The 22,026-nt window shown below is 41.1% G+C and overlaps 1 protein-coding gene across 5 annotated transcripts in view; it reads left to right on the plus strand.

The window, feature by feature from the left end:
- Positions 1–340: 340 nt before the first annotated feature.
- Slc44a3 (solute carrier family 44 member 3) overlaps positions 341–22,026 on the plus strand; it is a 76,435-nt gene continuing 54,749 nt past the window's right edge. For 2 of the 5 annotated variants that reach the window (XM_026409626.2, XM_026409628.2), the window contains exons 1-8: positions 341–411; positions 764–871; positions 5,141–5,283; positions 6,927–7,063; positions 8,165–8,258; positions 18,440–18,600; positions 20,396–20,485; positions 21,647–21,771. In XM_026409626.2, the coding sequence (XP_026265411.2) occupies positions 385–411; positions 764–871; positions 5,141–5,283; positions 6,927–7,063; positions 8,165–8,258; positions 18,440–18,600; positions 20,396–20,485; positions 21,647–21,771 (885 nt within the window). In that variant the 5' untranslated portion in view covers positions 341–384. The remainder of the gene's footprint in view (positions 412–763; positions 872–5,140; positions 5,284–6,926; positions 7,064–8,164; positions 8,259–18,439; positions 18,601–20,395; positions 20,486–21,646; positions 21,772–22,026) is intronic. The other 3 variants (XM_026409629.2, XM_026409630.2, XM_026409631.2) reach the window with 3 other exon arrangements.

The following is a 22,026-nucleotide window of genomic DNA, read 5'->3' on the forward strand; positions in this document are numbered from 1 at the left end:
CAGGAGGGCCCGCCCTGGGTCGTGGCGCGGCAGGCTCTGCCCCGGCCGTGGCGCTTGCAGAGGTTAGGCGACATCCTGGGCGCCGCTGCCGCGCAGGTGGTTGATCCGGCCGGCAGCGAGGTGTCCTGGACCTCTTCTCCAAACAGGGCAGGACGCCGGCCACAGAGGAAAGAGCTAAGCAGGAAATCAAGGCAGAGAAAGGGCGGATCTCAACCCAGGGCCGCGGGGGAAGGCGCCCAGGGCCCAGCGCAGGGCGCGCGGAGACGGCCGCTGTGCAGCACTGCTCCCTCCGTCCCTCCTCGGCAGACCGGCCCGGGCGTCTGAGCTCAGCGCGCACCGCGGCCGCGGCCGCTGGGAGTCCCCAACCGAGCCACCGAGGACACGATGCAGTGCCTGGGCGCCGAGTACCTGGTGAGTGCCTGCAACTTTGGATTAGAACCCGGAGGGAGGAGTCGAGGCTGATTCCTGCAGGCACCTGCCACCTGCCCTGCCGGGACACTGCTGCCCCCAGCGCTCGGGGATAAGCCTCTGGTCAGGCACCTCCATACCCCGAGGGCACCTGGCCAGGAGGACTCTGGGTCCTCACTCAGGTGCTGGGGCAGAGATGAGGGAGACTCTGGCCACGAGGTGGGACAGGGGTGCTGTGGTCAGGTGCACCTCCAGGTTAAGAACTTGGTGGCTGGGGATTTAACATCCGCTCTGTGAGGTTGGGTGTCTACTTGGTTGTTTATTCTTTTTCTCACCTCTCCTTTTTTTCTGGAAGGTTTCTGAAGAGAGAGCTCCCAGGCAAAGAGAGTGGCGACCCCAGATTTATAGGAAATGCACAGATACAGCATGGCTGTTCCTGTTCTTTTTCTTCTGGACCGGTTTGGTAAGCGTAGCTGCTTGTCAGGGAAGAGGCCAGTATGTGTGTTCCGAAATAAATGTGCCTCAAACGTTAATTGCTTAAAGTTTATGCTGTAATGAAAAACTTATGTCATTAGCCCAGAATGAACCTTTGTCCTGGGGAATTCTTGTCTGGCACTTGCTGTGGAATCTGTCTTGCTGCAGGCTCCACTGGTTAACTCCATTAGGAAACTGAGAATCAGAGTTTGCTGTGATCATTGTGTAGTAAGGCCAGTGAGAATTATCTGAGCTCTCTGGAAGCTCTCTTACCATCTGTCAAACCCCTAAATCAAATATTCCTCAAGTTTTTGCTAGCCTCTAACAAAGGCAAATCCAGAGAGAGCCTAGAAACTCTGAAATGCATACACACTCTTGGTATATTGTGTTTAGTATCTTGGAATGGGCCCTTTAGGTAAGTAGGTAATAACTGTTCCCACTCTAGTTTCCAGGTAGTTGCTGGTAGACCTCATCCAGCTGTGCCATGTTAGTCCTGGGAGAGTCTCTTGGAAGCTGAACCTTGACACATTTATACTTATTTTAGAGTTGTAAATGCCGCAGAAAAAGTCTCACTCAACTTTTTTCAAAGGCCATGTTCTTGAAATTTTCCATGCCAGGTTGAGGCATGCTATTTGCTGCATGGTAAATGATTAATTTATAAAACCTGATAATAACTACCAGTTAGTAACTATCTTTGTTGAAAGAGTTCAATTAGAATAGACCCTAAAATATCATGTTCATTGTTCTAAGTAAGTAAAGCATTCATGTGTTCACTTGTTGACTTTGCAGACTGGTTTCACATAGCCAGACTGGATTACAGGCACAGTGGCAGGTTGGCCTGAAAGGCATACCAATTTTATGTTGTTGCTGATGCTGTTTATACCATGGCCTCAAGGAGCTGAGAGAGACAGTTCACCTACAACACCTTCTGCCTCCCTTCCCCACAGATGGCAGGTGCTTTTATCTGGATCTGCTATTGTATCCGTGCAGGGAGCAGCTGTCCTGCCTTGTCCCTGGCAGCTTTGACCTTGGACTGCTATTGTCATTTATCGATCTTCCCTAACCCCTCTATGGTTCAAAGCTAATACATCACTTCCAAATCTCAGCCCAGCAACTGTCTGTGGGAAGGATTTATAGATGGTGCACTACAGCCTGAAAAATTATGAACCAGCTGAAACATGACATGAAGCTAGAAAGTGCTTTAAAATTACACTGTATTTGCAGAATAAATCTGAAGGTTTCCATATATCCAAGTTCTCTTCACTGAGTTCAGATTTAATAAGGAGAGTCCTTTCTTGGTTGACTTTTTGTAGCTTCTGCAACATTTTTAGCCACAGAACATATTTAAAATACAGAAAAAGGTTTTTTTCCCCCCTGTCTTTGCGGATCTGCTTCTTGTCTTGTGACAGATGTTCTAACGGGTGATATACTGGACAGGATTATTATTGATGGTGCTGCCCTGAGTTTGGGCTAGACAATAAAGGCTTGGGGGAAGATGTCTGAATTACAACTATGGTCTCTTGCAGATAGGAAAAGCACCAGCTAGTGCTTATGTTTGCATAAAATACACAGAACAGAACATCTCCAACTCTGGGTCAACTCTGCTTCTACTTACCTCCCCACGATACCCTCCCACCTGGTCCTTTTCTATTCATATTTCAAGTCTCCATTTCCTAATATTCCCCATGCACATTGACAGTAATCTCTTTGGTGGCCACAACCTCCTGTATCACCTCTCAAGTGCAATTGCACATGTATGTTTGCAATAAGAACAATGATGGTTTAGGGTACTAGTTGTGTTATGGCAGGGACTCAGGAAAACTCAAATCCTATTCCTACTTCCTCCTAAAAACTTTCCATTTCTCCCCACAAGCTTTCCAATGAAGAGATCACATACACTCTCATGGCAAATGAAAAATGTCACTTCATAATTAGGTCTCTAGTGAGCTGTGTAGAAGTATAAAAACCTTCTCTTCCCCCTGAGCCCAAATGCAATCAGGACCTTATTTGCTGTGCTGCAAGTCAGAAGGACAGGAGGTGGGCATGTCATTGCTGGGTAAGCTTACCATGCCAGCTTTGTGGGCACAGAGTCATCTCTACATCCACAGCCTTTAAAGGAGTGAGAGCCTGTCTACTAGTAAGGGGACCTACTCATTCTCAATGAATGATCTACTCATTCTCAAATCTGGTCTCAGATCACAGAGAACCCTGGAAAGTGCAGGAGCAGGAAGCTCAAGGTCTGAGCTGAAAAGTCCTACTCTTTTCTAGGCTGAGTTTTTTTTCTTTTATTTTGTTTTATTTTTTATTAGTTCTAATTAGTTTTACATGACATAGAATGCATTTTGACACATCATACATAAATGGAGTATAACTTCTCATTCTTCTGGTTGTACATGATGTAGAGGTACACCTGTTGTGTAATCATATATGCACATAGGGTAATCATGTCCAATACATTCTACTGTCATTCCTACTTCCACACCCCCTCGCCTCTTTTTATTCCCCTCTGCCTAATCCAAAGTACCTCTATTCTTTCCTAACCACCCCACTTTATTGTGAGTTAGCATCCACATATTAGAGAAAACATTCAGCCTTTGATTCTTTGGGATTGGCTTATTTTGCTTAGCATGATATTCTCCAGTTCCATCCATTTACTGGCAAGTGCCATAATTTCATTCTTCTTTAAGGCTCAGTAATATTCCATTGCGTATATGTACCAAATTTTCTTTATCCATTCAAATATCTGTTGAAGGGCTCCTAGGCTAGTTCCCTAGCTTAGCTATTGTGATGTGAGCTGCCATAAACATTGATATACTATAAATTGTATTATACTGATATTAAGTCCTTTGGGTATAAACCAAGGAGTGGGATAGCTGGATCAAATGGTGGTTCGATTCCAAGTTTTCAAAGAATCCTCATGCTTTCCAGAGTGTTGCACCAATTTTCAGTCCCACTGGCAATGTAAGAGTATACCTTTTCCCCCATATCCTCTAAGCTGAGTTTCTTGAGGACAGGGACTATATTTTGTTCATCCTTGGATATTCCAACAGAGTCTCTGGAACACACTTGACACTTAAAGAATGTTTGGTACTTTTACTTCCAAATTAGTATTGAAAGCAGAATCTCTGAAATGTATTTGACTTTGGATACCCCTTTGGAACATATATCCATATGGCATGTTACTGAGTGGTATACTATATACTCGGTCCCACAATGAGCTTGTTTGCATCAAATACTAAACAGTATTCTAAGTAGGTATTGTATTTTGGGAAACTAGCAACACTAAATTTATGTTATGGGAAGAAACATATTCAATATTGGCAGAAGGCCCGGTAATGCATACCAATGAATAGTTGTTTGAACTGAAATTTCAAATATTCCACATTCACTATAAAATTAGATAAAAATGACCATCAAGCCTGGTATGGAGGCCTCAAGCCTATAGTCCCAGCTAAGGAAGGAGGACTTCAAGTTGGAAGTCACCCTTAGCAACTTAGTGAAACTCTCAGCAACTTTGCAAGACTCTGTCTTAAAATAAAATTTAAAAATTAAAAGACTGTGGATGTAGCCCAGTGGTCAAGTCCCCCTGGGTTCAATCCCCAGTACAAAAAAAAAAAAAAAAAAAAAAAAAAAAAAAAAAAAAAGACTATTGATTGCAAGATATTTGTGTCCAACAGAATTCCTGAAATTCTTTTTCTTAAGTTCTCTATTTTGTAAATTTAAGCAGTTACTCCAAAACACTATTTAAGGCTTCTTGTAAATAATATTTTAATCCACTTCAATCGTGACCTTTACAGAGATCACTAAAAGACCCTCCCAAAAAATTTTTTTAAGAAAAAAGAAAGAAAACTTGGGGGAAATAATGAGCCTGGCCTTGATGCACTTAGATAATCCAAAAATCTCAAGGAAAAAAAAATTAGTTGACCCAGTGAAATGTGTCAAAAAACAAAAATTGACAGATTCCTGAAGAAAGTCAGAAGGTGAAGAGGTAAGAAAATGGAGAGGAATCTACGTGTTTCAGGTTGCTACCCCCCCCCACACCTAACCTGCTAAAACCCAGACTCAAATGGCAGGATACTAAGCAGATTCAGTGGTTGCTTCTCAAGGAGGGAACTGCGGGGGAGCTGGAGAGATTTGTGTTTCACCTGGTTCCATCTTATATGGACATCTTCAGGGACAGGGGCACCATGTCTTGCGTCCTGTGGTGTAGCTTCAACCTCTGCTGCTTTTCAGCTCATGTGTCCCTGGGCTTTTCTAGATGTTCATCATGGGCTACTCGGCAGTGGCTGGAGCCACAGCAAGACTCCTGTTCGGCTATGACAGCTTTGGCAACGTGTGCGGCAAGAGGAACTCCCCAGTGGAAGGGGCCCCTCTTTCAGGGCAAGACATGACCCTAAAAAAGTAAGTGTCGGAGTTAAGTCCCCAACCAGTAGAGGGTCTGTGTTTCAAAGCTGTACAAATTTGTGGTTTAGAGTCTGGAAACTGTTTTCCTATTCAAAACTGTCAGCCCCTCTCATTAGTAGGAGGGTCCTGTGTGTGTGTGTGTGTGTGTGTGTGTGTGTCCGCGCTGGTGAGGGTGCAGCTGTGCCGTCCTAGGTGCAGCTTCAACCTCTGCTGCTTTTCAGCTCTGTGGCCTCGGGCAGAATCCCTTGCCTCTCTGAGCCCTGTTTGTAATTATTATACCCATCTCACAGCTTGCCTAAGGATAACTGCGATAGCTAGGGCACAAAAAATATCGTTACTGATATTTTCTATAATGTAATAGAATCACTAAAAGGAAGGGGGATTCCGCTTAAGAGGTAGCTAAAGTAGTCATCCTCAGAAACAGGAAAAGCATGGTTTCCAGAGGGAGGAGCAGGGAGAATGGGGAGTGACTGTCTCCTGGGAACAGAGTTTCCATTTTGCCAGAGGGAAAGAGGTCTGTGATGGACGGTGGGGATGGCAACACGTGGTAGCCGCACAGTGAGTGTGCTTAATGCCACAGACCGAACTGTAAATGGCCAAGATGGTAAATTCTATGTCTATTTTAGCACAATTTTAAAATTTTTAAAAACAAAATATCTATTTTCCAAAACACCCAGGAGATGGGTCCCCCTTCTCTTTGTGCACCACCTCCCTTCCTGCCATCCTCAGCTGGAGGGAAAGTGGCTTCTGAGACCCTTCCTCAAGGCCTCTCCCATAGCAGAGCTATGTCAAAGGGCTCTTCCTTTGACATTCCTGATATGTGTTAGACAGTGGCCCAAGAGCTGCCACTGCCTGCAAATGAACCACGAATGGTAATACCAGTTTTTTGTTGTTGTTTTGTTTCCTTTGGGTCTGGGGATTGAACCCAGGGGCACTTGACCACTGAGCCACACCCCAGCTTTTTTTCCCCTTAGTTTAGAGACAGGGTCTTTCTAAGTTGCTTAGAACCCCCCTAAATTACTGAGGCTGACTTTGAACTTGTGATCTTCCTGCCTCAGCCTCCTGAGCCACTGAGATTACAGGCATGCACAGATGGCTGGGCCTAATTTTGTTCTCTGCCCTATCTTACCCAGCTGCTGGGCAGCTGTAGGCAGGGTCGTTTAAATGTCCTGACTCTTAAACTGCGCTTAGTTCCCAACATTGGCCACTTTCTCCTTTCCATGTGTCACTTCCCTGTATTCTGTGTTCAGCTGTTCTCTGGAGTTTATTTGAACACTCTTGGGTGGGATATATTTGGCAGGGAGGCCAGTGAGTAATTTATGCATCCATATCTGGCAATCTATGGGCAGTTTAACTAACGCCTTCTCTCCCTCAGGTACCTCCCAGAATTATGCCCTGAAAATGCTAAATCTGGAGAAGGAAAGTTTTGTTAACATTTGAGTATGGTTCACAAACTGTACTACTCTGTAGATGACCCTGGGTTGGCATAATATATATTCAATGATGCTGAAGCATTTGATTAAAAGTTTGCCTTATTAATTCTCATAGTTGGCAGTATGTAGATACTTTTTAAAGTCTACAGTTAGATCCAATGAGAGGCCATGCTCTAAGACATGCTTCTGCTTCATTTGTCTCCTTAGACATGTGTTCTTTATGAATTCCTGCAAACCGGATATCAAAGATAGGAAGCTTGGTTCCACTGCCCTCTGCGTGTCCAGCTGTCCTGAAGAGCAGCTCAACACCTTGGAAGAGGTTCAGCTCTTTGCAAACACCAGTGGTAGGCACCAAGGGGCAAGTTTGCTCTCCCTGCCACACCTTCCCACAGTGGAGTAAACTGTGAGGACCTAGATGGGGTAATTTAGCCTGACCCTGCTTTCTCTGGAAAGCTACTTCTTTGGAGGTGCCTCATCTTGTGTGGAAAAGGACTTAAACATTTTCTCATGAGCTTATTCAATTTCATTCCAGCCTCTCTGGATTTATGAAACCTAGGCTGTTTGGCGCCTGCTCCCTGCTCCCTGCAGCAAAGTGGTCTTCCACAGAGAGCACAAAAGAGATAGCAGACTCTTTTTTAAAATTATATCTTTTTTTAAAAGTTTTATTTTTCGTGGTACTGAGGATTGAACCCATAAACACACTCCCACAAAACTACATCCCCAGACTTTTTATTATGAGATGCAGTCTAAGTTTTTGAGGCTGACCTTGAGCTTGCAATCCTCCTGATGAACATCTAGAAACTTGCAAGCCTCTGGAGTTGCTGGGAGTATAAGCATGTACCACTACCACCTGAGAGACAGCAGATTCTTAAGGCCTGAGGCTTCAGGTCAAATTGCCTACAAGTTGGTTCTTTGATGAAATTGTTAGGGCCGGTAGATACTTTTGTTGACTTGTTGAATAACCATAAACTGTACCAAAAGCATTCATGTAGCTGAAATACTTGCTCTGGACTCACTGGTTCAGATTTTTGTTTTAAGAATTAAACAAACAAAGGAAGGAAAAGGAATGTGAGGCAGCCCCCTGCAAATTTTATCTGCCTAAGAAATACAATGCCAGATTTTAAAAAATTATTTGCAAAGCCAAATTAAAAATATCAAGCTCCTGCAATAAATTATCTTCAAATATCCTTCAAATCATTTTAGTACCAATCATTTAATGTTTAGTTTTAAATTTGTGGTTTTGAAGAGAGAGAGAAAAGAGACCCTAACTCAATCTAAAATTGTGTGTTTATTCATTTTGTTTTTAAGTCACCTGGTTCCTAAATCCAGGGAATGTATTCCATCTCCTTCTGGCTTGGCAAAATGCTGTGATTTCTTTAGTGGCTTCCCCCAGGAAAATGGGTCTAGTTTAGGAAAATAGTACTGTCTGTGTCTTCTGCTTTCAGGGTCTTTCCTGTGCATCTATAACTTGAATTCCTTCAACTACACCCGGAATCCAAATGCAAACTCGCTGTGCCCTAGGCTACCAGTTCCTCCAAGGTAAAATCTCTGTACTTCTTTATGTATCAACAATAGCTATCAGGTAGGTACTTGTCTTCTACTCTTCTAGGCATGTTTTGTAGAAAACATGAAGGACATATTGAGTAAGCTCCTGCAGGGAGCTTAAGGTCCACAGAAGGCCAAGGACAAACAAGGAGGGACCATTTGCAACACACACAATGGACAATGTACTAGTAACCAGGATAAATAAGGAGAAAATTTAGCAAACAATAAAGATATATATATAAAATCTTCCAACAACACCCTACAGCTAGCCATATATATAATATAAATAATATGTAATTTATTACCAAATGAGTGATTTTTATGAAGTAGTTGGTATGTGTTTTTTCTTTTATTGCAAAGTAAAAACATGAACTTGTGCTTTTTCATGCAGCTACATATTGTTCATTTTGTTTTTTGTTTTGTTTTTTGGGGGGTGGTTTTTGGTACTGGGGATTGAACCCAGAGGTGCTTAACCACTGAGCCCTTTTTATATTTTATTTTGAGGCAGGGTCTTGCTAAGTTGCTTAGGGCCTTGCTAAATTGCTGAGGCTGGCTTTGAACTCACAATCCTGCCTCAGTCTCCCGAGCCTGTGCCACCACACCCAACTATTGTCAGTTTTTATAACTAGATTCCTCCACGAGAAACAGCCTGGGAGAACAAGGCGGAGTGGGTTCCATGTCTTTCTTTTCAAGGATCTACTGGGTGAACTCCTTGCAGGTGTTATTCCTCCCTATCAACTATGGTACATCGTAGGCAATTTACAAATATTTGTAGAATCAAGTTGTAAATGATGAAGGAGTGATTGCCAGGGCAAACCGGTTCACATTGGCACCTTCACAAAGTCTAAAGGGGGAAATACAATTCATTATTACAGTTAGGCTACTGAGATTTGTTAATGGAGAACTTGGATTGGGTGTTGCTATCCTTTTGAAAAACGTAAGTATATTTACAATGAGTAAGAACTGAGAAAAAAATCCCTGAGAAATAATAATAATTTAAGTGAAGGACTTGTGCCAACTTTCCAGTAGTACAGTCTTTGTTAAACTCTTGGTTGGGACCCACATAAGTAAAATAATATATCACAACCCCAGTGTACCCATACCATCAAATTTACTTAGGTATAGAAAACAGAAATAGAGATCTTGCAGAATAAGACTTCCCCTGCATAGGATTCATAATAATTGTTTCTATTCTGCTGCACTTTAAAAAATAATTTATTGCATGATCTTCTAAGTGTAAGTGAAGCTTGAAAAATACTAATCTTGCAGGCATTCAAAAAAGACTCAAATAGGTTTTAATTACATATGAGGCAGAATATAGTTAGCCATTTTGATGACATTCTTTTCTTTTTATTTGTTCTTTTCAGGTATGCATGACAGTAGAGCGTATTTTGACATATTATACATACATGGAGTATAATTTCCCATTTCTGTGGTTGTACTTGATCTGGAGTTACACTGGTTGTGTACTCATATTATCATAGGAAAATTATATCTGATTCATTCTACTGTCTTTCCTATTCTCATCCCCCATCCCTGCCCTTCATTCTCCTTTGTCTAATCCAATGAACTTCTATTCTTCTCCTCACCCCCTTATTTTGTATTAACATCCACATATCATAGAGAATATTCAGCCTTTGGTTTGTTGGGAGTGGCTTATTTCACTTACCATGATATTCTCCAGTTCCATCCATCTACCATCATTTCATACCAAATGCCATAATTTCATTCTTATTTATGGCTAAGTAATATTCCATTGTGTAAATGTACCACATTTTCTTTATCATTCATCTGTTGAAGGGCACCTAGGTTGGTTCCATAGCTTAGACATTGTGAATTGTACTGCTATAAACAATGATGTGCCTGTGTCACTGTAGTATGCTTATTGTAAGTCCCTTGGGTATAAACCAAGATGTGGGATAACTGGGTTAAATGGTAGTTCCATTCTAAATTTTCTAGGGAATCTCCATATTGCTTTCCATAGTGGTTGCACCAGTTTGCAGTCCCACCAGCAGTGTATGAGTGAACCTTTTTCCCTACACTCTTGCCAACATTTATTGTTACTTTTATTCTTGATAGTTGCCATTCTGACTGGAGTGAGATGGGATCTCATCATTCTAAATGGAGAAAAATTAAAAGCATTTCCTCTAAAAACCAGAACTAGACCAGGATGCCCTCTTTCACCACTGCTGTTCAACATAGTCCTTGAAACCGTAGCCAGAGCAATTAGACAAAAGAAAGAAATTAAAGAGATACGAATAGGAAAAGAAGAGCCCAAATTATCCCTATTTGCCAATGACATAATTCTATATTTAGAAGACCCCCCAAAACTCCATCAGAAAGCTTCTAGAACTCATAAACAAATTCAGCAAAGTAGCAGGATATAAAATTAACACCTGTAAATCAATGATATTCACACATCAATGATGGATCAGCTGAAAGAGAAATCAGGAAAGCTATTGCATTCACAATAGCCTCAAAAGAGAAAAGAAAAGAAAAAAGAAAGAAAGAAAGAAAGAACGAACGAACGAACTTGGGAATCAATATCACAAAAGAGGTGAAAGACCTCTACAATGAAAACTACAGAACCCTAAAGAAAGAAATCGAAGAAGACCTTAGAAGATAGAAAGCTCTCCCATGTTCTTGGATAGGCAGAATTAATATTGTCAAAATGACCATACTATCAAAACACAATACAGATCAAATACAATTTCTATTAAAATTCCAATGACATTCTTTAGAAAAAAGAATGAAATTCATTTGGAAAAATAAGAGGCACAGGCCACCAAAGCAATCCTTAGCAAGAAAAGTGGTGCAGGAGGCATCACAATACCAGACCTTAAATTATACTACAGAGCTATAGTAACAAAAAGGCAAGGTATTGGTGCCAAAACAGACATGCAGAAGACACAGAGACAAACCCACATAAATATGGTCATCTCATACTAGACAAAGGGGCCATAAGTATATACATTTGCGAAAAGATAACCTCTTCAACAAATGGTGCTGGGAAAACTGGAAAGCCATATGTAATAGAATGGAATTGGTGGCATTCTTTTCTAAAATGAGTACTTGCATTGTAGGTAACTGAAGGAAGCCAAAATTATGTGCAGAAGAGAGTACTCCATCCATGTTTCAATGTTATCTTATTTTTTAAATTCTGGTTGTTGTCAGATATCATAAACACTTCTCAGTGAGACCTAACCCAGGAAAAAACTCAGTATGTTTAAATGGGTTGAAGAAAAATTATTTAGTACTTAAAGAGAGAGATTTTTTAGGAATCCCATTTGTACCTGGGCCTGCAGATGGAATTGAAGAGAATGAAATTGTTAAGGTTGCCACTTAAGCAGAGTTGGGTGAACTCTCCTCCTACAGTAAATGGGATGACAACCCAAATTCCACAGCAAGCCTCTATCTTGATACTGATGACAATCACAGAGAACATGTACTGAACTTTTGATACTTACCAGGTACTGAGTTCGTGATGTGTGTTAATTTTTTGGGCCTCACAAAGCTTGTGTGCCACGGGTATTTTTTTCATCCCTGCCCTAAAGCTGAGAAGACTGATCAGAGAGAGGGGAAGTCACCCACCCAGCCAGTGGGGTGACTGGCATTCACACCCCAGCAGTGTCTGTGTTTGTTTCTAATCCAATCTAAATGTTCAAGGCCAGACTGGACCACCTGGCCAGCGGCCTCCTTAGGCTCCCACCAAGCTAGGAGGGAAACCATCCCTACCTTGTGTCCTGGGGTCACCATCTTTCTGCCTCTCCCACCAGTCCTAGCCCTTTCCACTCTCAGATTCAGACCTTTCCAATACTGACTTTTCAAGTGAAGACAAAACTGTTGATTGACTGGCCTTTTCTTGGACAGAGTGAGGAAAACAGAAATAGGCTCCAGGGCTCCATTTCTTTTTCCTACACAAGTAAGTGTTTGTTTAGGATGGAAATTATCATAGTGATCATGGAAGAATGGTGCCAAGATTCAAAAGCTAGAAAACATGAGAAGTGTGGCTATAGGGCCAAAGAACATTTTCCAAATACCTCTTTTTGACTACACGAATTGTTTCTTCTTCCTCTGTTGATCCTGTGAGGTATTAGCATTCGCTTTCTGTGCAAAAGCTGAATATCAAGAAGGTTTGTGTACCTAGGTATGAGCTTTCAAGAGCAGCAAAACAGTACTGCAGAAGATAACAAGCAGGCATATCTTTTTCCTTTTGGTGTTCAATATAACACTGTATTTTGAGTCTCCTGTGTATTTAAAAATCTAAAAGGTTTGAGGCTCCCCCTCCAGCCCCAGTAAATTCTAGTTCTAGCCTCTCACATAGAGGTTCCAGCTGGGCGCTGCTATGTTTGCTCTGAGAATTCCACAGACAGGGTCACCTAAATATGCAGGCAGCTCTCCAGAGAACTTCCTGAGAGTCTGAGTGGCTTTGCTAATAGTAGGAAGAAAAGGAGACATGGAGAAGAAACCTCAGGCTGTGTCCTAAAGACACTCCCCCCACCGCCTCAGTTAATGACATACTCAGGGGGCAACTAGTCAACCACCCAACATGGGTGGCCCATACATCACCTGCTTCTCTGTGTTGCCCTCAGGGTAGAGATGGGTCATTCTTTCCCAGTATATGGTCATTAAGTGCCTAAATATCACTATAGTTGACAAAATGAAGGTCTTATGAAGAATTGTGTTTGAGGAAAAAACAAAGCAGCATTAAAGCTGTATCTGAACTTAATGTTCACAAACACTGAATGAAAGCTCAGAAAACATTTGCTTCCATAACATTTCTGGGAGAGTGGGGCTCAGAAGTGTAGCTCAGCAGTAAGATGCTTGCCTAGTATGCATGAGGCCCTGGGTTCCATCCCTAGCACTACCACTATCACCAAAACAAAAAAAAAGAAAAGAAAAAGAAAAAAATCAGATTTATTGGTGTTAAGAATCTGTTTAGTGGTAGAAAAAGAAATTAGAGGTTTAAAAATTGAAAAGCAGAATGTAAAATTACTACTCAGCAAATGGTATGATTATAGACCTGGAAACCTAAGAGAATAACGGAAAAGCTCCTATGAACAATAAGAGAACTCATGTAGGTGGCATGCAACATGATTAACATACTGAAATCTGAACATTTGCGCTTTTACCAGAGCAAGAAAAAATACACAGAAAAACACAAAAGTGCCTAGAAGCCAATTTAACAAGGAATCTGCTAGATTCATAGGAAGAAAACCTGTACATGTTCTTCAGATACAAAGAAAACTTGAACAAATGGAAAGGCATACTGTGTTCTTAATAATACAGTTTGCTAATATAAAGAAAAAAAATGTCAGTTCTCCCTAAGTTGATCTATAAATTTATCATAATTAGAATAATAGGATTAGACCCAAATGCTTACAAAAATTTACTACATGATAAGGTTATCTTCCTAAATAAAGAACTATTCAACAAATAGTATTGCACAACCAGTTAACATCCAGGAGGAAAGTACTGGAAGAAGTCAAGGGAGAATTCTTTTATAACCTAAGAGTAGGAAAGCTTCTATCTATGGCTTAAAACTCATAAGACATAAAAAAAAATTCATTAATTTGACTACATAAAAAAGGAATCATTTCTGCCATGCAGAAACACTGGAAGCAAAGTTAATAGGAAAATACTCATAATTCATATAAGAAAATAAATTGATTTCTCTAATTTGTGAAAGATCTTGCAAATCGACTTTGAAAAGAACAAAATCTCAGTGTAAAAATGAGGTAGGGCATGGTGGTGCATGCCTGTAATCCCAACAGCTCCAGAGGCTAAAGCAGGAGGGTTGCAAGTTCAAAGCCAGCCTCAGAAAAAGTGAGGCATTAAGCAACTCAGTGAGACCTTGTCTCTAAATAAGATACGAAATAGGGCTGGGAATGTGGCCCAGTGCTCCAGAGGCCCTGAGTTTAATCCCTAGTAGTCCCTGCCAAAAAAATGGGGTAGGAATCTGAATAAATGCTTCACAGAAAAAATAAAATGTTTCTTAAACATAAAAGAGGCTGGGTCTCCTTGTGATAGAGGACGTGGCATCTAAGTCTCCACTGTCTTCACCTAGCAGATGGTCAGCCTCTAAAGGCTGGATAATGCTGTTTTGGGCCAGGGTCTGGGGAGACGAGCAATTTCATAGATTGTTGAGGCAATGCCCCAGGGAAGGCATCCTTGGCCCTGACAAATGTCATGGCCCTTCACTCTGTTGCCAAAGCCACTCTCCCTCCACAGTTCCCAGGGTGGTTCAGATCTTAATCTTTGGGCTTCCCTAAGCTCAGTGAGTTTCCCATGAAGCCCTTGTCTTCTGACTTAAGAGAGGTGCCCATGAGTCTCTTCCCCTTGGGAACAAGAATGGGGACACATGACCATTCTCCAGAAAAGAAAAGCCTTCAGAATTGCTGTTCTAATGATATTCTGCACTTGTCAGCACCTGAACAGTAGTGAATTTCACTGTATACCAATAAAAAATAAAATCAGCCAAGGTGTCAGGAGCTCTCAGGATAGAACATAGACAAGAATTTAACTCTATTACAAATATTTCACAGCCTCACTGAAGGAGGTGGAGAAGTTGTCCTAAGTGACTTTGGAAAACAGCTTTGTGACTGTATGCTATAAGCTAGAGACAAAAAGAGCCATATGTAAACACTGCTTGAGTGAGTGAATGTATCACAGCAGTACCAACTAGCAATTCTTTTTTAAAAAAAACTTTTAAAAATGATTTATTTATGGGCTTATTTATTTTTTTAGTGGGGATTGAACCCAGGTGTGGTCTACTTCAGAGTTAATCACCAATTCTCTTTTAACTTTTTATTTTGCTGGGCTCAGTAGCCCACACCTGTAATCCCAGTGACTCGGGAGGCTGAGGCAGGAGGATTGAAAGTTTGAGAGAAGCTTAGCAAGGTTCTCAGCAACTTAGAACCTGTGTCAAAAAAAAAAAAAAAAAAGCCATGGGGTGGGGGACTGGGAATGTAACTAAATGGTAAAGCATCCCTGGGTACAATACCCACTAACAAAAAGTAAAATACAATAAAATTTTGTTTTGAGATAGTTTCTAAAGCTGGTCTTGAACTTGCGATACTCCTGCTTTAGTCTCCCAAGTAGCAGGGATTAGAGGCATGGGCCAACATGCCTAACCTGACTAGCAATTCTGAATGTGCCATATGGGGGTTGATTATAAGGGGACTTAGAATAGAGATACCCGAGTAACAATGAGCAGGTCCAATACTCAGATTTTTGTTTCTAATTGCTATTCTCTAAAGGATCTGTGGAGAAATGAAGGATTCTACAGCTTGGATGAGGAAAATACCAGCTAAACCTGGGTCATTTTGTAGAGCCAGAAAGTAAAGAAGTACTCAAGGAAAAAAATATAAAAAGGACCAGGCATATCAGAAGGACACAGGGGACAACCTTAAATACCTGCTAGTGGCTAATTAATGATCATATTAGATTTTAACCACAACAATAGAATAAATACCCACAAGCCTACACTGATGAAAATGAATAATTAAATAAGTAAATAAATGGACTAAAAAGAGGCTAAATCTTTACAGAAGAATCCCCATAAGATAAATACTTCTCCCTTTAGGAGATGGAGCTTAATTTCCCTCCTCTTAAGAGTGGGCAAGTCTTAGCAACTTACTTCCAAAGAATAGAGTATGGAAAGAGAAAAATGTCAACTCCACAGTGGAGAGACATGGCCATCCCACCTTAATCAAGCCACCAAGTTCAATAGGGATGGTAATCATGTTCCCTAACCATGCCTTTCTCTGATCTTTTCCAAAAACGCATAACTGTGGTCTAATTGCATGAGAAGACATGACAGAATTCCTACAAATGGAAGGACATCTTACAAAATACCTGACCATAAATCTTCAGAAATGTCAAGGTCATGAGAAACAAGGACAGACCAAGAGATTATCACAGACCAAAGAAGAGATATAACAATTCAATGCACTGTAGGATCCTGTTTGGACCCCAGAACAGAAAAAAGACATTAGTAGAACATGATGAAGTCCAAATAAAGGTTGTGGTTTAGTTAATAGCATAGTGTCAATGTTAAGTCTTCATCCTCTCAAAAGCACTGTTTTGTGTAAGATGCTAACATTAGGGAGAAGCCCGTGAGGGGCACACGGGGACTCTCTTTCCATCTTTATACTTTTTCTGTAACTCTAAAATTATTTCAGTATTAAAAGTTTATTTTTTCAAAATGCTCTTCTAACCAACTCCCAGCCCTTTTTCTGTTGGTGGTGTGGGTGTGGGAGTTAAGAAAAATCTAACCCATTACCCCTTCCCCACCCACGCCCTCTTTTGGCAAGCTCAGCACGGCGGCATCTCACATTTTGTTTTTCGAGTATAATTTTTGTTATTTTTGAGCTCAGCTACAAAACTTCTATTTAAATTTCCTGTTACATTTGCATATGCTAAAAAGAATGTCTTTAGACTGATAGGCGAGAAACCAAAACCAAGGGTTCCTGTGAGGAAACAGACTCAATGACTCAGGAATGAGGATGGGTGATTTCTTAAAGCTTTAGTCTAGTGTATTTTTTGGAATTTGAGCCAGGTGGCTGTTTTACCCCTTTCAAGACTTAAATTAAAATTTTCTACAATGTTGCTTCTCTCTTAAATCACTATTTGGTGACTCAGGGACTATTGCTATAATATCGTCACCTCCTAAAGAAGTTCATTCCACGTTTTGTTTATTGAAATTTCAGAAGCCTTTGCCTTCTTCATTGCATGGAGATGCTTGCATTTGGGTCCTCCTTTGTTTCATCTTCATACATTTCACAAAACAATTAGTGACTCCTTAGTTTTTTAGCACCTTGTTAGATAATTTGGCATTTCTTGGGTTGGTATTATTTCCTTTGTTTGGGAACCATGGAAAGAAAGCAAGCCAGGAACCTATGAAGGTATTCATGGCCTCATTAAGATTCTTTAGAATTCTTTAAAATCTTCAGAATATATGTTCCCAGGCTATTTTCACATATCAAGAAAGGATTCTAAAAGATTAGCTTTTTTGAGCTGGGGATATAGCTTGGTTGGTAGAGTACTTGCCTTGTATGGACAAGGCCCTGGGTTCAATCCCCAGCACCACCAAAAAAAAAAAAAAGTTGCTTTCTCATTTACCCAAGGTGTCACTCATATGTTATTCTTCATTTTTTAAGCACTCACGCTGACAGTGCTTCCTGGGAGGATATAATGAAACTGGTATTGTCATTAACACAGCTTCAGGTTGGTCCAATGCATATCCCTACCAGGGCCTTAAAGAAATCTGATTCTCATGTTAGAGTTGGTATTAGTCCAGGAAGGACTGAGACGTATCAGAGTCAAAAATGTTGTTCCCCAAAAATAAAATGTGGTATATACATATAGAACAGGATTTATTCAATCTTTTAAAAAAAAAGAAGAAGTATAAGGAGGAGGAGGAGAAAATCCTGCTATTTGCAGTATAGATAAACCTGGAGGACATTATATTAAGTAAAATAAGCCAGAAACAGGACAAATACTACATGATCTCACTTATAAAGAAAGTCTAAAAAAAAATCAAGTTTATGGCAACAAAAGTAGAATGGCAAAGAGTAGAATGGTGATTACCAGGACAGAGGAAGGGAAGATGTTGGTCTGGGGTATGTTTCACTTATTAGGAGGAGTACCTTCTAGAGATATAATGTGTAGCATGGAAACTATAGTTAATAATACTGTATTGTATACTAGAGTTAAGAATAGATCTTACATGTTTCATCATAAAAAAAAAGAAACTAACTATGAGGTGATGAATATGTCAATTAGTTTGTGGCAATAATTTCACAATGTATATATCAAATCATCACATTATACACCTTAAATAATATATACTGTTTTCATTTTTAAAGTATTGTTCTGGCTGGGAGTATTGCTCAGCAGGAGCACCTGCTTTGTATGCACAAGGCCCTGGGTTTGATGTCCAGCACCAGAAACAAAACAAAAATGTTGTTCCCCAAGTTCAGGTTTCAGGCTTCTGTGAGTCCCCATCACCTGCTGCCTGGCTTCCTAAGGTGTACAGATATCTAAACACCCTTTTAATATGACAGAGATTAGCCTTTCTTATTTGTGCAGCCTTTCTTATTTATTTAAAATGAACATCTTTTTAAAGGTGAATAATGAAATAAACATTTTGCTATCACTTCTTTTACTTTTAGCAAGTCTTTCCCGTTGTTTAACCGGTGCGTGCCTCAAACACCTGAGTGCTACTCCCTGTTTGCATCTGTTTTGATAAATGATGTTGACACCCTCCATCGAATTCTAAGTGGAATAATGTCAGCAAGAGATACAATCCTTGGCCTGTGTATCTTTGCATTAGGTAATTTTAATTTTATTTTAGCAACTATTTGTGGGATGCCAAAATTTCTACAGCTTAAATATGTAGTGCCTTGAAATTAACTTCTTAACTTAAGTAAAAAACTTTATGTTTATTTTCTTTGAAGATATTTTCAACATTTCAGGTTAAATTTGGGAAAGGGACAGTGGGAATGGAAGAAGTCAGCTGGCTATCTGCCAGGAAGCCTCACTGGATTGTATTCACCAGTTTCTGGGAGTTTTTTGTTCTCAGCTCTGCATGAGGGATGGATGCATAAAGCAGAGAGTAAGTTTGTTCTTTGGCTCTGAAAAGTACAACCATCAGGGGATAAGAAAACACATCTTCTGGCCAACATGCCTTCTACCTGTAGGTGAGCCAGATCAGAGGGCTGTCTGGTGAGCCCGGGAGGAGTGTGCATCCACATTAAGAGGGTCAGACTGCAGTGCCCGTGAATCCAGCTCTTCAAAGGAACATACCTGCTTTGGGTTGTAGGCAGAAGAAGTCCTTGGGCCAAGACATGCCTCTCCTGGGCATTTCTGGAAGCAGTGACCCACTCTTGATCCTTGACTTCCCACTCTCTCTCTTTCCACTTGCTGAGCCCCTGGAGCCAACTGTCTCTTTGAACAGGTTAACGCCCTCTGCAACTTTAGACCATAGCAATAACCTATTATCTAGTCCCTTCCCAGTTGGTCATCCATTAACATATTTTGGCCAGTTCCACAAATTGAGTTTTCCTTAATTTCATTACCAAAAGGTTACTAATTCCCCAGGGCTTGGGGAAACTTAAGAAATCACCATATATAGAGTCCAAACTTTTTACTTAGACTGAGAATAACTTCAAATGACCCAAATAGTATTTTCTGACTCCCAGACACTGACGTGGTAACCACAAATACAAAAAAAAAAAAAAAAAAAAATCCAGGCTAGTCCTGATATCATATACCTCAACCTAATGTCCCCACAAGGGATGTACTTGTTAGATTCATAATGGCATTAACAGCTGTTATTTCCCAAGCAATTCTCAGGTACCAGGCACTGTGCTTATTATCACATTAAGGCTTTAATGTGATAAACCCCATTCCGCTCAGAGTAGAGGAACCTGAGGCTTAGAGAGTTTAAGTGCCTTGGCCAGTAGTAGAATGGGTGGCAGCTAGTAGAATGGGTGACAGAGCTGAGACTCAAACCCAGGTCTGTCTAATTCCAAACTCCATGTTCTCAGCCACCACACTGAAATATCTTTATGTAATCCTGATTTTCTGTTTAGTAAAAAAAAAATAAAATAAAATAGCATTTATAGATTCACTAAAATATCTAGAAAAATTCATAAGCATACAAGCTCAAATATTGGAAAGTGAAATGCAGTGCTTTATACAGCTTACTTTATATACTTAGACTCAAAATTTTCATCTTAAAGGCATGATTCTTTTAGATTTAATAAAAGTACCTAAGGACATTTAAAGTCAGAACTTTACACACGCTCAGTATGAAACTTAGTATAGTAAAATTTTTAAACAGTTCAGTTAGACTTGTAAGGAAAAAAATAACTTGAGCTTTTGGGAATAAAATACCTTCTTTTTAATTTTAACTCAGGAAGACTGGCTTTGTTACAGCCTACTAAACCCCACATGCTTCAGAGGGTGCCCTGATTATATCCTGTATTTTCCTTTAGCATTTAGCAGGTGTCCCAAGACATTTGGAGATGGAGTAAAACCCTGGGCCCTCGCTTTTCCTGCTTCTGCTACCATCACCCTCACCCTTTGCTGCTGTTTGGGTTTATGTGTTTTTCTTAATTTTTCAGCCTTGTCCTTGACCATGATGTTCACCTTCCGATTCATCACCACTCTTCTGGTTCACATTTTCATTTCATTGGTTATTCTTGGATTGCTGTGTAAGTATGTCTTCTTGATGGATTTCTTTTTGATTAAATGAAAAGCCTTTCCATTAAGTACAGAACTTAAAAGTTGGTATTTGTGAGATGAATGGAGTCTCAGAGAGTGTCTCATCCAGCCCCATCGTTTTGCACGTAAGAAAAGCCAAACCCAGGGAGATTGACAGGAGTTGCTCATGTCTCACAGATCATGGCAAAGTTAACGCCAAGTCTGTTGTCGCTTCTAGTATATTTTGCGGGCCTGAGATGAGCCTGGTACCCATAATACTAAGAGAGAGTTCCAGTGCCATCACAAGCATTTTGGAGGATCTTTTCTGAACCTGCACCTCACTCATTGGCATGTTAGTGACCACAGTTGTCAGGCAAAGGCTCTGCAACCTGAAGAGCAGGCCTGAGTAGGCATAGGGTTCTGAAGGCCCCTGTGGGCCCATCAGCAGTTGCTGGATTGTGGGTCTTCCTAGGATCATTGGGAAAAGGGTATCAGTGTTTTTTATTTTTAATGAGAGACGGTAGTGTTTCATTCCTCTGAACTATCAGCTCTGCCCTCAGCATCGGAGCACCCCAGAGCCCTGTGCTGGATGGCAGCACTGACTTGTGAGGGGTACTTTCCTCACCTACACTTAGTGGATGGCTGTGACCTCTATAGAGTTCCTGTGGAGGTGGCTTATAGTAGTGTTTTATAGCTAAGTGCAAAGTATTTGCAATGTCAAGGTATCCTCAGAGTAAGCCTCTGATATACGTGAGTCCCACAGCCTGTGTAAATTGCCTGGCTTTGGTGGGTCAGAAGCCAGTGTCCAGGCTCCTGCAGCAGAGATCTCCAGCAGAGTTTGCCTGAACATTTTAGTCTTTGGAAACTAACAGAGTTCCCCTCACTATCCTGTTGATGTAGCTACTTTCCTGTTCACACTAGACCAACCTGTGGGCTAGGCATCTGTATTCTGGGGCTACCTCCTGGGTCTCCCAAAACCAAAGGCTCTTATGGGCTGGGGGTACTCTGTGGGCTACCCTGGCTCTGCCCAGCTCCGACAGAGGGCAGCTGCTGGCTATAAATGCCCCAGGAACTTGGGACCCACCTCCTAAGCAGGGCCACCCAGGGGGCTTACAGTGGGAGGACGTTACCCCAGGGCGTGTGTGCTGAGCCCTGCTGGTGTTGTTTTCTAGTTGTCTGCGGTGTCTTATGGTGGCTGTATTATGACTATACCAACGATCTCAGCATAGAATTGGACACAGAAAGGGAAAATATGAAGTGTGTGCTGGGGTTTGCTATTGTGTCTACAGTCATCACGGTAAGAAACCCCCTCCTACTGTGTGTGGTGGTGCACACCTGTCATCCCGGCGATTTGTGAGGCAGGAGGATCACAAATTCAAAGCCAGCCTCAGCAATTTATCGAGGGCCTAAGCAACTCAGTGAGACCCTGTCTCAAAATAAAAAATAGAAAGGGCTGGGATATGGCTCAGTGGTTAAGCACCATTGGGTTGAATCCCGATACTCACCCCTCACCCTTCCCTCCCCCCCCCAAAAAAAAAAAAGAAAAGAAAAA

The sequence above is a fragment of the Urocitellus parryii genome, chromosome 11 (genome assembly GCF_045843805.1).
Source record: "Urocitellus parryii isolate mUroPar1 chromosome 11, mUroPar1.hap1, whole genome shotgun sequence".
In the NCBI taxonomy this organism is placed as follows: Eukaryota; Metazoa; Chordata; class Mammalia; order Rodentia; family Sciuridae; genus Urocitellus; species Urocitellus parryii.